Raw genomic sequence first — 16,462 nt, 5'->3', positions numbered from 1 at the left:
CCCTCCTGAGAGTGTGGATCCAGGATCAGGGAGGACAGGGGAACTGCAGCCTCTTCCCTGGGGGTCAAGTCACGGATGCTACAGGCCCATTGGAGCAGGCCGAGTATTTAGGCCAGTGGTAGCCAAACTTGATCATGCTCCATCAAGAGTAAAAGGTTGTTGTAAAAAAATTATAGCATATATTTTACTATACTTAAAAGATAGAATAAAATATAAATGAAAAATGAATGAGAAGAAAACATGAATCTGGGTAGTTTGGATATTTTTTTCTGTACCCTAGGGCTGGTCACACCCACTTTGGGGTGGGCTGGGAGGTCTCAGGCCTGGACTGCCCTCTGCCTGGGAAAAGTCCTGGCCTCTTGGGGATGAGGGAGTCTGCCTATTCCAATCAGAGATGAGTTGAGATGGTTTCCGTGAAGTAACCATGCCTCTGCCTGAGGAACATCTGACCTCAGTGGTGACCCCTGCTGTGCCTCCTGTGCTGTCTGTGATGGCATGACTAGTCAGCATCTCAACTTCTTTAGGTGTGAAGGGGGCAGGTTTGACCTGCAGGGGTGAGAAGCTGGGCCAGCTGGCGTGTGTCAGGCTCACAGGGCTTGGATGAGTGATGGGGGATTTGGGGCTGGAGGTCAGGAAGAGTGAGTGCTGGGGCTGCTCTGAGGATGTCCTGGTCTCTGGAGTGGAAGGAGCAGTTAGGAGCCATCCCAGTCCCAGCAGCTCAGCCCTGAGGGACAGAGGGAAGCTAGAGGATGAGACAGACGCCAGGGACTCGGTGTTCTTGGCTACCAGGAGGAGGGAGCTTGTGTCCTAGGGCCTGTCAGGGGCCCTAGCTTTGGCCTGAGGCAGGGCTGTTGGCATGAGGGATAGACTCCAAGGATATCCCCTGGGGCCAGCCCTTCACCCAAGCTGAGGGGCTCTCGGCTGAGGTTGCCTTGGCGGGGGGCTAGGATGAATGGGTTTCAAAGGTGCCTGAAGAGCTTGTGGAAGTGCAGATGGCTGGGTTCCACCCCTGGCATTTCTGACCCAGTGGGCCTGGTGTAGGGTTTGAGAATGTGTATTTCCATCACATTTCCAGATGATGCTGATGCTGCTGGTGCACAGGCCCTGCTTTGAGAACTGCTAGGCTGGAAGGTGGCAGGATGCAGGCCATTTTGCATGCAGAAGCAGGGCCAGAGAGGAGAGGCTGCTGGAAAGTGAGCGCCAGGTGAGTTAGGGCCCCTGAGGGTGCTGGACACCAGCCAGGGCAGGATGAAGTGGAGGGGCCACAGCCAGAGGCTGGCAACAGCCTCTCTGTGGCACAGATGAAGCAGCAGGACACAGTCCCTTAGTTTTGCCCCCTCCCAGAGGCTGGGTTCCCAGGGGCAGGTAGAGCTGCCTAATCAGAATGCAAATGAGAAGGGTAGGCAGAGAATACCTGAGGCTTCCGAGACATGACTGAGGGGGCCAGGCTGGCCTTGGGGTCATGACTCTGTGGTTGAAATGTGGGATTGGAACCCACCAGTAACTGGAGATTTAGGTTCAAAGGGGAAACCTCTGAACAGGCATGAGCTGTCTGAAGTGGGGCCTGCAGTTGGTGGGTAGTGGGTATAAGGGGGATAGGGGGCTGTGCTCTGTCCAGGAGGGGCTGGCTGAGCTGTGGGCCTGCACGAGGCTTTCTGCACCAAATGACTGATGGGATAAAATGGCTCCCTCTAAAGAAGTTGCTGCCTTTTCAAAAGCAATGAGCTCCAGAGCCTCCAGTCGTGAAAGGAGGGTCTCTGATGCTGCTGTGGGAGCCGTATGCCTGGGGAGGGGCTCTGTGCTCCTCTGCTGGCCTCCCAGCCACATGGAATGTGGCCCTTCCTGCCAGCTGCCCCAGGCATGGGCACAGGGCAAGGTCACCCCCCTCCCAGGGGAGACTGCCCACAGGGAGTGAGCCCACCTGAAGCTTCAGCATCCCCATAGGCTGCTCCAAAGGACTCCTCAGAGTCTAGCGAGCTTTGCACAGGCAGCAGTGGGAGCACACTCATGAATTACTCTCTAAGATGCTTGGTGAAGCCAGCATTGCTGTTAGATGTTAAGGAATTAACTCGTTCTCACTGGCAAAGGAGTAATGCACCTGGCTCAGAGGACCAAGCAGAAACCAAATACCTAAGCCAAAGTGCCTGGGAGCAGCCCACCAGCACCCCCAGACCTCTCCTTTCCCCTCTCCTTGCGCCTGCTGGTCTAGAGGCTGCAGGGGCTCTCCTGGGGCTGGCAGTCCTCATGGCCGCTGCTCTCCTCTTCACTTTCCAGGCCCCTGTTGTTGAAGGACACGTGTTCTGCTTGACAGATGCAGGAACCATCTGACTTCTGGAAGATCCTGTTCAGGCCCTGACATGTGCAGGTAGAGGCACCTGGGAATAGAGAAGTCCCTTAGCCTCACAGGCACCCAGCACTGAGCCTGGCTGGGGCCAGCTCTGTCCCTGTGCTCAGGGAATTTATGGCCTCAGTGGGGAGATCAGACACTGAGTTTGACCAAAGTTCTGACTCTAGATGGCTTTACAGGGATTGAATGAGATCTTCTTAGTCATTGTCAACCCTGACTTTTCATGAGAGGTTTTTAAGAAACACTGGTGTCCAGGCCCCCTTTAGGCCAATTAAGTAAAAGTATGAGATGAGGTCAGCGCATCTGCCTTTTTAAAGCCCTGTAGGTGCTGGGCTGAGAACTGTGGATGCACTAGACACTGGATGTAAGGCCTCGTTCCCATCCACGACCCCACAAAGCTGTGTGGGGCGGTCCTGCAGCATGGCACAGGCTGCCTCCTGATGGCGGGAGAGGCGAGGTCTGCAGAGACCAAGGCCTGAAGGGTGGACTGGATTTGACAGGCAGAGCTGGCAGGACAGGAAGGTGGGCAGGGGAAAACACAGGTTTAGTTGGGAGACAAAAAGGGGCTCTGTTCTTCTGGGAGAGGCACGGGGCTGAGGTGGTGATTGGCACCTGGTGGCCAACGGTGGTTCCTGCAGTTCTGGCCTGTTTGCCACTGTTGGGGTTGGAATCTGCTCAGGGAGGCCTGACGACAATTAAAGTTCAGCCCTGTGAGTTTGCTGTACATTCCCATGCATACACACATTCCACCTGTACATGCCACAGTGTCCAGTCGGCCCTCAGCAGAGCTGGCCCCATCCACTGAGCCATCTTGAGCAAGTGGCTGAGCCTGGTCTGAGCTGGTTCCCTCACACCCACCCCCTTGCCTGCTAGAGTCCTTGCATGCATGCTGGTTCCATCCATATAATCCAACCCAGTGCCTGGGAGTCACAGACAGGCACCTGCCCTCACTTGCAGCTCTCCTAGAACAGCTCCACTCGGCCATAGGTGGCTGTTTCCTGAAACCTTACATCTTGGACCCTCAGAGCTGCAGGTCCCAGATGGCACTCAGCCGTTTGGAGCAGGCAGGCCTGACACTCACCTGGTGGAGAGAAAGCAGCACTGCCATAGGTAAGGCAGCCCACCTGGCCAGGCAGGGCACTGAAGGTGTCCACAGGGCACCCCTGGCACTCTTCAGCAGCCCTGGCTCTGCTGCTGCTTCTGAAGGTCCCTGCTGGGCAGGGCCTGGGGCTTCGAGTCCCTGCAGGGCAGTAGTGGCCCACCAGGCAGGGCTGGCCCTGATAACTCTGACCCTGGAGGAACGCAGAGAAGAAATTCTGCCCCAGCCATGGCAGCAACTGAGCGTGGGCTGGGGGTGTCCAGGGGAGGGATATACATGCTGAGGGAGAGGGGGAAACCACACAGAAAATGGGGGAAGGATCTAGATTGTGGGGGCAGTGGAGGGCTCTGTACCCTGTAACCCCCTCACCCCCCACAGCCCTTGCTGTCCATCTCAGCCAGGTGTAGGGAAGGGTGTTGGGCACTGCAGAACGCTGGGCAGTGGCTGCCCTAGTCTCCAGAGTGCCTGGGCCACTGGCTGCAACACATCTGTGTGTGTGCTGCTCTGCTCTGCATCTAGAGGACTTTTAAACCTGACACGGAGGCAGCTGACACACCTGCTCTGTGTCCCCATCCTCCCCATGTTCTTGGGTTTGTGACTTGGACTGCTCCAGGCCTCTTCTCCTGCACACCCCAGGTGTCCCCAGGCCCTTAGGGTCCCTCCCTGCCTGCGCCTCTACCCACCTCACCGAGCTCCACTCAGAATCCCCTCCAGGCCCAGTCCCCCTGCTCCTGCCCAGGCCTCTCTGGGACTCACCCTGGGAGCAGCTGAATCCAGGTGGGCAGGGCTGGCAGGGCAGGGCATCCAGGACCCAGCTTTGGTAGGTGCCCACTTCACAGAGGCGGCAGCCCATCTCCTCAGAGACCCTGAGGCCGCTCCCGTTTAGGGCCTCAGAGCCCCCGGGGCAGGCACGAGGTTGGGTACTGCCCGGGGGGCAGTAGTGGGGAAAGACACAGCTGCAGAGACAGAGCCAGGCCAGTGTGTGCAGTGGTTTCTCCTCTCACTAGCAGGGGCCAAATTTCCCTAGCCTGGGGCCTCAGCTGCTGGGGGAGGGGGACTCTGTCCCAGTCAGGGGTCCTGGGATTGCCTTGAGTTTGGTGGGGCCACAGCACCAAGCTGCCTTCCTGTTGGTGGATAAGCCATGCCCAGGTGGCCAGGCCGGCCCTGCCTGCCCATTTCACCCTGGGCAGAGTGGTGTTGTGGAGTGGATATCATGTCAGAGTTTCAGTCCCAGACATGGGATGGTCCTTACCGGATGAAATACTCCATGCCCAGTCCTATTCAAATTTCAGATAAACAAGAGAGGCATGATTTAGTAGAAGTGCACCCTGAATACTGCATGGGCCATACTTATAGTAAACATGTATTATCCTTTACCTGCAATTCAAATGTAACTGGGCTGCTGTATTTTTGTGAGCTCCATCTGGCTGCCTCACACAGAATGGGCCTGCAATCTGACAGGGGCATCCCAGGGCAATGTGCTTCCCCCCGACCCCCTTTCCTGGGGCAGGCAGAGGCTGGCCCTAGCTGGGAAGCCCAGGCAGTGGGTCACAGGGGCTTGCCTCTGGGCCCTGCCCCTTGGCTGGATTTCTGAGGCACACAGGTTTGTCAAGGTGGGGCCTCATGTAGGATGCTGACAGCAGTTCCAGGGGCTGGGGTTGGGGCTCAGGCTCTCGGGGGATGGGGGAGGGAACTCACCGCTGTCCTGGGCCACTGTAGGTGGAGGAGCTGGCTGGGCAGGCACAGCCCCCCGGACAGAGCGGGGGCACCCCCGTCTGAGGCCCGCAGTAGGAGCTGGGTCTGCATGGGACCTCAGTCACAGCACCTGAGGAGACAGGGCCGGGATGCGGGAGAGCAGGCCACAACGTGGGCGTGGTTGGGAAAACACACCGAGCCCCCTCTTCACCCATCAGCAGCACTTGGAAGCCAGGGGAGGTCCAGAGCTGAAGGAGAACCCAAGAGGGTCCCTGGGCTCCCCAGGTGGGGCCTGGGCAGGGAGGACAGCAGTGGTGTAAGGCCTCTGAGGTGCTGGGGAGCAGTGTGGGAAGCAGGAAGGAGTGGGAAGTTGTGGGTGAAAGGAGTCTCATGTGGTCAGGGAAGGCAACGCCTGCGGGTGGTGACGTCACAAACAGTAATCAATGGCAGGCAGTTCCTTTGTCCTTGTTGAGCCAGTGGCCGGGGCAGGAAGGAGGATATATTTCATGAGGTGGGGGTGGGAGCTCTGGTGAGGACGCATAGGGCAGGTGGCACTGAGGCCACAGCTCCCCTGAAGGCAGCCAACAGGAGGGTGACTTTGGTTGTGCCTTGAGTTGTGGCAGGCACTGGACACTCTGTACTGGGCATGCTATTTCTAGTTAAACCTCTGGCCAGCCTCCTCCTTGACTCAAATGAGGAGCAAGAGAGGGCTTGAAGGCACCTTGGTCTGGGGACATCCAGGTGATGTGGATGCCACCAGAGACTGTGTGGGCCTTGTGGGGGTTGGTCCATATCTGTGGCCTGAGCTCAATCAGGGCTTCTTGCTGAGCCCAGGCCTGAGTCTCAGGGATGAGGGGAGTGATGGCAAGGGGCTGGGGTCATCCTGCAGCCTCACCTGCTGGACACTCAGATCTGGCTCGGCAGGGGATGGAAAACACATTTGCATGGCCCTGAAGCTCAGGGTCTGGGCAGTGGTAGCCTGGAGGGCAGAGCTCACAGTCTTCCTGTGCTGATGCCCCTGGCTCTGACTGAAAGGTGCCAGGTGGGCAGAGAAGGGCACCCTGGTCACCTAGACACCAGTGGCCCAGAGGACATGGGTGGTCTTCAAAGGAAGAGAGACCTGGGAGCAAAAGCATCAGGCTAAGAAGGCTGCCTGATGGGGCCCCCAATAGGCTCTTCCCTCTCCTCCCCAAGGCCCCCACACATCCAGCCTGCAGACAGGCTCTCACCTGGCCATGGGCAGTGGTACCCGGCAGGGCAGGGGAGGCACTCCGCCTGACTCTGGCCTCCTTCTCCTGCCAGGTAGGTATGCTCAGGGCAGGCCTGGGGGGCTCCTGGGTGGGTCTCACTCCCTCCAGGGCAGTAGTGGCCAGAGGGGCAGGCCTGAGTGGCTGGGGTGCCTGCAGAGCAAGGGCTGCCCTCACTTCCCTCCCCAGATGTGGCTTCCCCAGGCTCCCCTCAGGAAGCAGCACATTCCGGGCTGTGACACAGGTCCCACTGTCCTCCGCCTCACCTGCTTTGCACCAGCGCCCAGGGGGGCAAGGCCCACAGTATTCTTTCTGCTTGGCTCCAGGGTCAGCCGCTGGTGTGTGAGGTGGACAAGGAATGGGCTCTTCACTGCCCTCAGGGCAGTAAAATCCTAGAGAACAAAGGGGACATGCTGGTGCCTGTGAAGGCAGGCAGGGCACAGTGCCAGGACTGTGGGGGACCCTGTCCAGGGGCGGCCTGGAGCCGAGAGGGTTGGGCATTAGTCCTGCCCCAACTTGCTTTGTATGTTTGCCAAATCAGCCACCATCCAAATTGCATTGGGAGCAGATTCATGTTACATGCACACACGTGTGCACACACGTTAAATGTAGGAAGACTGGGGTCACCTGCTTTTAGTCTGTCAGTGACAATTAAAGAACTCCCTGCACAGGTGGTCCTGGGCTTCTTTCACACCCACAGGTGAGATGCGAGGGTGGTCACCTGTCGGACACAGCTCTGTGCACCACTGTCTCTGGGGACACAGCATCTGGGGCTGCCTGGGTCCTGGCATCCTCACCTCAGAGGTCCCAGGTGGACAGAAGTAACCAGCAGGACATTTCCCCAACACCTGTCCAACTCTAATAGACCAGGAGAGGGCGAAGAGTGAGAAGCCAGGAAGGAGGGCCCCCTATGAGTCCTGGAGCCCGGGCCCTGGGCTGGGGGGAGCCTGCCCCGGGTCTTAGTTTTCTCCGTGCCCACAGGGTGACGTGCTTTTGCCTGTGCCCTAAGAGAACTTTGAATGGGCCCTGAGAAAAGAAAAGAATTTTATCTGAGGAATGTGAGTCCTTTTAGATGATCAGGCCCAGAAAGGCATTAAAATGAGGCAGCAATCCCGTCCGCCCCCTCTGAGCTGTGTATTCATCTCTTGAAACTGTTTGCTATTGCCACAAGCAGCTGTAAATTAACCTATTAAAGTCTCACCGGATTTGGTAACCCATGCTCTATGGCTTAACAATGTCTAGCCAATCACTAATCAGTGTTTTTTTCTGTGAACCAGTGAGAATTCCTGACAAACAACTTTGTACCTGCCCTCTCCCAGCCTCCCCTTTTTTGCCTTAAACGCCTCCTTGTTACAAAGGCCAAATAGAGCTCAGATCCAAGGCTACTTGGGGCTGAGTCTTCTCGGCAGCTGTCCTCACTTTGGCTTAAGTAAACTCTTTATATTTTGTGGCTCGGCCTCTTTCCTTAGACGGATGGCCTGAATATACAACAGAGACAAGGTGATGTGTGCGCAGCACAGTGGGGCGGGAGGCTGACCCCTGGTCAGGCCCAGCACGAGGCTCACAGCCCCACTGTGTGCTTCCACCAGCAAGCAGTAGCTTCCTGCGCATTTTTCCTCTTTGGAGTATATGGAGCTCCATGGACCGGGAGCAGGACTCAGGGCTGCCAGCAGCGGACAGCTCCTGGAGAGCTCAGTGGCCTTGCTAGACCTGCGGTAAAAATGGGGACAGAGGGCACTGGCAGGCATTGCACCTGCATCCTGCATTGTTCCTGGAATGTCTGGGGCCTGCTGGGTCCCCAAGGGCTTAATCCTAGGCTTCAAGGCAACCTGAGTCTGATCTCCAGCTCTGCAGCAGGAGAGAGCAGTCTAGACCTAGGGACAGACTTCCTGAGCCGAGGGAGACCAACCTCCAGACAGAGCCTGAGGAATCCTCTGCGATCAGCTTTTAAGCAGAAAAAAATATGCTTTGCAGCAGGTCCACTTCTGCGTGAAATATCAAGCAACTCTTCTGTGGATGAGCCCTACACCATCTATGGAGTTGCAGGTGTTTGCCTTCAGCCAGTGCTGGGGACTTTCCTAGACCAAGACCCCCGTGCTGTGGCTCCCTCTGGGTGTGAGCCCAGTGTCATTTTGAGAGTCAGGGAACTGCCCTGCCCCATCCATCCAGCCCTAGAGGCTGTCAGTTTCTGACCCAGGTCTAGAGTTCTCCAGTGACTTCTACTCCATGAGAATGTCCCTACCATCCAGATGCAGAAGCCAGGCCACACTGAGTGGGCATAGGGTGTTCAGGTGGAATTTGGGTGCCCTCAGGTCTAATGTCTGATCATCCTGTTTAAAGGTACCATTTATTGTTTCTCCCTGGCCAAGTAACCACAAGTGCTTTGCATATGGAAGAAAATTTGGAAGTAGGAGAAGGAAGAACTGTCCATCTGTCCCCTGAATGTGCATACAGTACACTGGTGTCCCCTGGAGGCCCAGACTTCTGCCTGCAAGGAGCTTCCCCATGTTAAGGCAGAAACTGGGCAGAGCTTTTCCACCTTATGCGGATCCTTTCTCAGTTTGAATGCATTTGTCTTTTTTTTTTCCCTGTGGTTTTTTTTTTCAAACTTGTCCTGTGCTAATTGTCCTGTCTCTCTTTTACCTAATGGTCAGGTTTTCTCTCCCCACTCAGGCCTGGGTGGCCAGGCAGGGCTGTGGTCTCAACCCCCACCCCCTACACCTGAACTAGAGCATCGAGCCTGCTCTCCCACCCACACTCTAGTCTGACCCGGTGGCAGGAGGTGAATGGCTCTGGGCAGTGACTAACCTGCAGTAGTGACCCTGGGGACAGATGGAACAGTCACCCTCTTCCCGGAGACCTGATGCATCCTGGAGAGTGAAGGTCCCTGGAGGACACTGTGGTGGAGACCACGTCCCTGGAGAAGAGGGGGGACATTGAGTGAAGATGGCCTCCAGGGGTTCAGGTCACATCAGCGTGTGTGGACTGGCCACCTACACGCACAGTCTGACCCACGACGGGCCCCCACCGTCCCCAGCATCTCACTGCACCAGGAGGTGCTAGGTTTTTGTGCTGCTTTCTCAGGGCAAATGATATGAATGAAATCACTGCCAGGGGACTTCGATCTCTCCCCCTAGGATGACTGTCCTTTACAAGTGGAAGAGGACAAAACTGTGCCTATCACAGAGAGGTAACTCTAGTGGAGGATTTTTAAACAGCAGCAAAACTGCTTTGGGGTGAGGGGCCCTGTATCTAGCCAGGCTCAGTGAGGAGCTCACTGTGCACTGGACCCCTGCGGGCTCTCTGGGACTGGGTGGAGCCTTGCTGGTAGGTCCTCAAGTAAGTGGGTCTCACTTGGGAGCTGCCTTTAGCCCTCCTCCCTCCTCCTTCGGGCCTGCCAAGGGACTTGGAGGGAGGGATGTGCCTGTGCTGCCCCTGCTCCTCCTGTCACATCTGTGGCTCTGCTCCCTGGGAGTGGGGCTTTGACAGCCTCAGCGTTGTCTCGGTGCCAGTGGCTGGCTATGCACACTAACTACACATTGCCAGGAAAAGAAAGCCCCTGACAGGGAAAAAGTTTTAAAGGGCACAGCTCAATCTACTAAAAAAAAAAGTCTGACCAGGAAAGGAGGTAAGAAACTGGAAGGGGAATGTGGGGTTAGGGGAGGCTGAGAATGAGGAGTCCCCACTTCTTCAACAGGGCCACCCTCTTTTCCCAGCTGTTCATGGTGTCAGTAGGGGGGCCAACTAGTAAAACAGGGACTCCTGGGGACAATGAACCAGCTTCCTTGAACTTGGGATGTTCTAAGCATTCTGGGGTAAAAGCCCACTCCCTTGAAAGGGGCACACACACCTCTAACACCATGGTCATGGGGGGAGCATGCATGTACATCTCCCACAGATCAAATGCTCACAAAGGCTATGTACAACCAGCAGGAGGATTTCCTCCTAGGTTTACCTAAGATGTGACAAGCATTATGAATTCTTGTGGACACCTATTTGTCTGTTCCGCTGCCTGGGGACAGCATCTGTGTGCATGAATGTGTGCATGTGCATAAAAATGTGTGTGGGTGCACATGTGCGTGTGTGTGTGTGAGCGTGTGTGTCTGAGCATGTGTGTGTGAGCGTGTGTGTGTGAGTGTGGCTCATGCACAGTGTCCAAGTCCATGCAGGGCACTTGGACTCAAAGTCAGACGAAGAGAAGAAGAGAAACAGGGTTGGGGGAGTGGGAGACTTGGGCCAAAAGGAGGCTGGAGGCTGGTGTGCTTTACCTCTGATAGTCCTGGTGTGAGCTCAGTGTCTGACACACAGTAGGCAGTCCATAGGGTGTAAGTAAATGAATGAAAGGCAGGCAGGCAGGGGTGTTGGGAGGAGGAAGAGGGCCTGGGACATGTGTGGAGTTGAGGGCTCCTGACATACCAGCTGGGCAATAGGCATGTGCTGGGCAGAGTCTGGGCGTGCTGGTGCCGGGATGTAGGCAGTAAAAGCCTGGTGGACGTGGGAGGCAGGCATCCGAGCCCAGGGAGGGCTGGTAGTGCCCTCGGTGGCACAGGGCAGGCCAAGCAGCCCCTGGCTGGCAGAAGTGACCCTAAGCATTGGACACAAAGTGGCATCTCTGAGGTCCAAGATGGGTATGGTCAGGGTGCCTAGCCGCTGGGAGGGTCAATGCAGCATCCTTCCTTTCTGCTGGTTCAGGTCTTGGGGAACCGAGGGGCAGGTGGCCTGGAGGTACAGTGGGGCAGTGGGGAAAGGATGGGGAATGGGGGTTGGGGGCGTTGGAGTCCCTCCCTCAAGGCACTGAGGACTGGCCTGATGTCCACAGTTGAAATGCTGAGCTCCAGCCTCAAATCTGGGGTTGCTCCCAGCCTCTTAGGGCCCTGGGGACTGAGCTCCATCCTGAAGTTCCTGGGAGGTACCTGAGGGCAGGGGAGAGCCGTGGGGCTGTAGGTCCCGGGGTCCACGGGGCAGTCGGAGTCAGACTTGCAGGACCGGCGCCGCCAGAGCCTGCGCCGCCGCGCCGCCGCCGCCGCCAGAACCTGCAGAGTGCCCAGCCGCCACCAGCACATGGACCAGCGGTCGCCGCGGATTGGGAATCCCCCACCAGGACTGCGTGGACCCCGGAGCCAGCTGGGCAGCGAGCGGCATGTCAGGCAGTCAGCGGCAGGAGCGCAGGGCCTGGACTTCAGCCCCTGGTGCAGGAGGCAAACACCCTCGGCCGGGTGGGCCGCACGCTCAGCGACCAGGAGCCCCGCCGGCCCGCGACGGAGCCGGAGCTGCAGCCGTCACCTGCAAGTGGGGTGCAGGCTGCAGCGGTGGCAACCCCGGATCCCGCCCTCCAGCCGAGCGCCCATCAGCACGGACCCCGGGACAACGCAGCACAAAGTCGGGCTGTGGCCTGGGCGGCTGCACCACGCAAAAGCCACTCAGCCCCATCTCTGGGCTGCAGAGGGCCCAGCGCAGGGGGGTCCGCGTGTCGGGAGCCGGTGGAGGAAGGTAAGGGGGCGCGGGCGACAGTCAGACGGGCCCTGGGGCAGCGAGGAGCCTCGCGCTCCAAGGAGCCCAGCCAGCCTGAGGCGCCTCGGCAGCAACCGCCGCCTGCACGTGGCCCGCTAGAGAGCGGTTTTCACCGTTTCTCTGCCTCGGGCCTGTGACGCGGGACGGCTGAGGTGCGCGCGCACGCTGGTCCTAACGGTTCTGTTGGGCCGTTTCAGTGGAGACGCGGAAGGCGCTGAGCGTCTGTGCGAAGGTCCGTGGTCCGAGAGCGTTGTTGCGCTTTGGAGGCGGCGATCGAAGACATGGCTAAAGACAGACACTTTAACATAGGCGGTTTCATCATCCACAACTTGCTGCCGAGGAACCGCCTACAGACTGGTAATGACTGTTCTATCTGGCAGCGGAAGAACCATCCCTTGCGGCACTTGTGGGGCGACGGCCTCTCATGTGCTGAGTACAATATTAAACGACGTGATCTGAAAAGGATCCACAGAGCTGCCGTCTATGGTAAGCTAGAGAAACTGGATACCCTTCTGATCACGGAAGATTGCATAGATATAAAAGACAAGAAGAACAGGTAAGGGGGCTGGGAGCTGGGGCTGCGGGAGGAGGCCTTCGGATGTGGGCCAAGTGCCCCTTCCAGGCTGAGGGCTGCGGGATGGATGATCTGGGGCTCGAGGTATGGATTTGGGGGAGAGGGGGTGCCTGACAGGGGTGGGAATGAGTGGAGTGGGACCTGGGGAGTGGGGGTAAATTGGGTGGCGGGGTGGGGAGTGAGTTGGGGAATGAGAGTGGGGAGTAGGGGATGAGATGGGGGGTTGAATGGACTTAGATGGATGGAATGAAGGCTTGGGGGTAGGGGCAAGGACGGTGTGGGGTGGGGAGATGGGGTGAGGGTTCATTGGGGTAGAGGACTGGGGCTGGGGGTGAAGGGTGGGGGTGGCTGGGTTGGGGGGGTGTAGGGGTGAGGGTGGTGGCGAGTCCTCTCACCAAAGGGGCTGGACTTTCTTCCCTGGCCGGCTCAGCTGCACCTGGGATGTGGAAACCTCGGCAGGGGTGAGGACCCAGGCTCAAAGACTGTGTATATGTATAATCAAAAAAAATTGGTTTGATTATACATATACACAGTCTATGGTGTTTGTAAGCCAAGTATGTGTACAAAATATAACATTTTTTCTTTTCTGGCAGGTATATTGTGATTTTTTCTTGTTTTGATGTATAAATGATGACCATGTATAAAACTTCTAGTAAATGTTTTTTTATTAAGGAAATTATCCTTGGGAAGAGAAGAAATATAAATCTTGCACAGAAGAAAATAATTCTCACTTTCTATTTTATTTTATTTTTATTTATTTATTTGTTTATTTACTTACTTTGAGGTGGAGTCTTGCCCTGTCACCCAGCCTGGAGTGCAGTGGCATGATCTCAGCTCACTACAACCTCCACCTCCCAGGTTCAAGCAATTTTCCCAGCTCTGCCTCCTGAGTAGTTGGGATTATAGGTGTGCACCACCATGCCTGGCTAATTTTTGTATATTTTAGTAGAGACGGGGTTTCACCATGTTGGCCAGGCTGGTCTCAAACTCCTGACCTCAAGTGATTCCCCCCGCCTTGGCCTCCCAGAGGGCTGGGATTACAGGGGTGAGCCACCGTGCCTGGCCTCATTTTTATTTTTGTTTATTGGTATCTTTTGTGAACTTTTAGCCTCTTCAGAGGTAGAGAGAATATTTTTATTTGTGCTCATTTATTATGCATAGATTTTAGTATATAAATGTTTTTATTATAGTTTTATTACATATATGCAAACAATTTTAAGTTCATTTACCAGTGTCCTCATGAAAATGAGCAAATATAAGTGATTATTACTATTCCATAACCACTGCTTTAATTTATAGTTTTCTTTCATAATAAACTCCCCAACTGATGTGTGCATTCTTTCAATCCAGTTATTCATCAAACATAATCTGATACCTATTGTGTAGCAGACTCATTCTACTGTCTCTCAGGACTGTTCAACTTCTTGTTGAACAACTTCATGTTTACCTTCCCAGCCTGAGCAAGCTGAGAGATTTAAAATGGAAGTATTAGGACTGAATCCCAGCTGAATCTTTTATTCCTTTTTTTTTTTTTGAAACAAAAGCACTTCTGAAGTTAGAAAATAGTAAAAGGTAACTAACTGCCTTTTCAAAAACTATGACAGTCTCAACTATTAATCATTGCAAATACCTAATTTACGTAACAGTCTATAAATCTAAGTATTGAAAAAAATGAGCCACACCTATTCATTTGAATCCTGAGTTTTCTTTGGGTTAATTTTTTTTTTGAAAATTGAAGTAAGAATTACTTCGTTTTAAGAATTTGTTGTTTTGATTACATATCTAAGATGTGTTAATTTGTTGTTTTTATTTTGGTCTTCTTTTTCCATAGTACTTTATTTAGGTGCTAATTACATGAGTAGAACTGCCTGTTCTATGTACTGTATCCCATTTAATGTAAGGCACTATGGATTGGGTGATACCACATTATTTTATATATCATTAAGAGAATGTTTAAAATGTTGCCAGTTATAATTGTAATAAATAATGAATTGTAAATGGTATTCCAGTTTCAGGAGATGTTAATATATAAGAGAATAGTAGCTTATATAAGAGAATAATGAGAACATGAACATCTGAAAATGATTGAAATGCAGTGATACTTCTAATCTTTAATACGTACCTCAATGTAGTTATGATTGTATCATCTTACCTAAATAAAATGTCTTTGTAAGTAGTAATATCTAAAAATTATTGAGCTGTCATTTGTGTGAGGAACTGTTCTAAATGCCATACATAGATTCTCATGTAAGCATCACACTGTTGTTCTGTGGGATAACTACTATTCTCTTATATATTTTCTTGATGAGGAAATTGAAGCAAAGAAAGGCTAAATTTTAGCTAAAATAAAGTAAAATTTATTAAAAAGAGCTTAAAGTAAAATTCAGGCCCCCAATTAAACTGAATCCAAAGGCCAAGCTTTTTGTGTTAAATAGCCTGCTCTTTTATTAATATGGTGAGTATTAAGGGCTAACAAAGACTGTACTTTCTTTACAAGAAAATTAAATATATTTTTTTGAAGACAGAGAAATAACACGTGAATTAAGTTCTGGGATACATGTGCAGGACATGCAGGCTTGTTACATAGGTATACACATGCAATGGTGGTTGGCTGCATCCATCACCCTGTCAATTACATGTTTTAAAAAGTCCTTTCATTCTCACAGGACTGCTCTACATTTGGCCTGTGCCACTGGCCAATATGAAGTGGTAGAACTCCTGGTGACCAACAGTTGCCAGCTTAACCTCCTCGACAGTGAATGCAGGACACCTCTGATCAAGGTATATAGAAGCCAACTCTGAGCATGAGATGGATTTGGTTTAAGTACATAGAATAAAATGAATTTGTCTCATTGTAATACCACTATGTAACTAGTTGGTAAATCCTGTGGAGTGTTTATTTTTATTTTCCAGTATTTACAATCATTTTCTTGGTCTAATATTGACAGACTATACAACTTAAGCAGGTGTTTTGTGCAACTATTCTGCTGGAAAAAGGCGCCAATCCAAATATTACAGATTACTATGGCAGGACTGCTCTACACTACGCTGTGTACAATGAAGATACAGACATGATAGAAAGACTACTTTCACATGGTACAGATATTGAAAGAAGCAGCAAGGTATAGATCAACCAATGTTATTTTCAGACTACCTGAAATGCATTTATTTTAGCATATAAGGGCCATTTTTTCATATTTGGAATCTCAAATATTCCTTGAATGAAAATATTTTTAAATGCCTTAACTGTCTAAGATTTTACTTTAAATATTGGAACTTTTAAAGAAGCATTACAGGGTACAGCTTTCTTTCATGCACTTATGGTAAATAATTATAACAAAAAATGAATGGCAATAAATTTGTAATTCATGGTAACTGAATTTGGGAAAGGTAATAGTTAAGTTTTTTTCCACTAAATTACTCTTTTTTTCTGATTAGTGTAAAGTGACACAGGAAAGTAAAATTTACCCTTGTAAATATGCTTTATTTTAAATTTCAAGGAAAATTAAAGCATTTCACAATAAATGTAAATCTTGCTGCTGTTGACAAGTAAGGTATGTGAAGGTGATTTCATTTGAAAGTGCACTTTGAGGGGCCAAGGTGGGCAGATCACGAGGTCAGGAGTTCGAGACCAGCCTGACCAACATGGTGAAACCCCATCTCTACTAAAAATACAAAAATTAGCTGGGCGTGGTGCTGCATGCCTGTAATCCCAGCTACTCAGGAGGCTGAGACAGGAGAATCACTTGAACCCAGGAGGCAGAGGTTGTAATGAGCCAAGATCACGCTACTGCACTCCAGCCTGGGTGACAGAGCAAGACTCCGTCTCAAAAAAAAAAAAAAAAAAGTGATTCCCCTGTGGAAAGGCAGCTTAAGACGGAAAAATGAAAAGGAGAGCAATCAGAAATACACAAGCTAATTTGGAAATTAGGTGATGAGGGAAAATACTGAGAAGAGGTTTTTTGTGTGTTGTTTTCAATTTATATGTT

At 52.7% G+C, this 16,462-nt stretch overlaps 2 protein-coding genes across 3 annotated transcripts; one reads left to right on the top strand and one right to left on the bottom strand.

The window, feature by feature from the left end:
- Positions 1 to 3,709: 3,709 nt before the first annotated feature.
- Positions 3,710 to 11,024, bottom strand: LOC135272738 (uncharacterized). 2 transcript variants are annotated; one of them, XM_064371333.1, is made up of 5 exons: positions 10,805 to 11,024; positions 9,197 to 9,305; positions 6,655 to 6,780; positions 5,145 to 5,271; positions 3,710 to 4,402 (listed from the first exon to the last, which is right to left on the bottom strand). In XM_064371333.1, the coding sequence occupies exons 1-5, from the start codon at positions 10,979 to 10,981 to the stop codon at positions 3,973 to 3,975; spliced, it is 969 nt and encodes a 322-aa protein (XP_064227403.1). In that variant the 5' UTR covers positions 10,982 to 11,024; the 3' UTR covers positions 3,710 to 3,972. The 2 variants fall into 2 exon arrangements, with proteins under 2 accessions (XP_064227403.1, XP_064227404.1); XM_064371334.1 differs by lacking the exon at positions 6,655 to 6,780.
- Positions 11,025 to 11,797: 773 nt separating this feature from the next.
- LOC135272726 (ankyrin repeat domain-containing protein 36B-like) lies at positions 11,798 to 15,601 on the top strand. Its single transcript, XM_064371314.1, has 4 exons — positions 11,798 to 11,878; positions 12,097 to 12,455; positions 15,140 to 15,254; positions 15,422 to 15,601. Exons 2-4 carry the CDS (start codon positions 12,181 to 12,183, stop codon positions 15,599 to 15,601), a joined length of 570 nt encoding a protein of 189 aa, XP_064227384.1. The 5' UTR covers positions 11,798 to 11,878; positions 12,097 to 12,180.
- The last annotated feature ends 861 nt before the right edge of the window (positions 15,602 to 16,462 follow it).

Source organism: Aotus nancymaae, unplaced genomic scaffold (assembly GCF_030222135.1).
Source record: "Aotus nancymaae isolate 86718 unplaced genomic scaffold, 86718_ANA_hifiasm-v0.15.2.pri h1tg000131l, whole genome shotgun sequence".
In the NCBI taxonomy this organism is placed as follows: domain Eukaryota; kingdom Metazoa; phylum Chordata; class Mammalia; order Primates; family Aotidae; genus Aotus; species Aotus nancymaae.
The sequence above is the reverse complement of the archived record's forward strand: the minus strand, read 5'-3'. Positions and strand labels throughout refer to the sequence as shown.

Coding starts and splice junctions, on each gene's coding strand:
- LOC135272738 (XM_064371333.1), bottom strand. CDS start 10,981: ATGCTTAGGGTCACTTCTGCCAGCCAGGGGCTGCTTGGCCTGCCCTGT. Junction 9,306..10,804: donor ACATGCCTATTGCCCAGCTG/GTATGTCAGGAG, acceptor CCTCTTCTCCAG/GGACGTGGTCTCCACCACAG. Junction 6,781..9,196: donor CCCCAGGGTCACTACTGCAG/GTTAGTCACTGC, acceptor TTTGTTCTCTAG/GATTTTACTGCCCTGAGGGC.
- LOC135272726 (XM_064371314.1), top strand. CDS start 12,181: ATGGCTAAAGACAGACACTTTAACATAGGCGGTTTCATCATCCACAAC. Junction 12,456..15,139: donor ATAAAAGACAAGAAGAACAG/GTAAGGGGGCTG, acceptor TCATTCTCACAG/GACTGCTCTACATTTGGCCT. Junction 15,255..15,421: donor GCAGGACACCTCTGATCAAG/GTATATAGAAGC, acceptor TAATATTGACAG/ACTATACAACTTAAGCAGGT.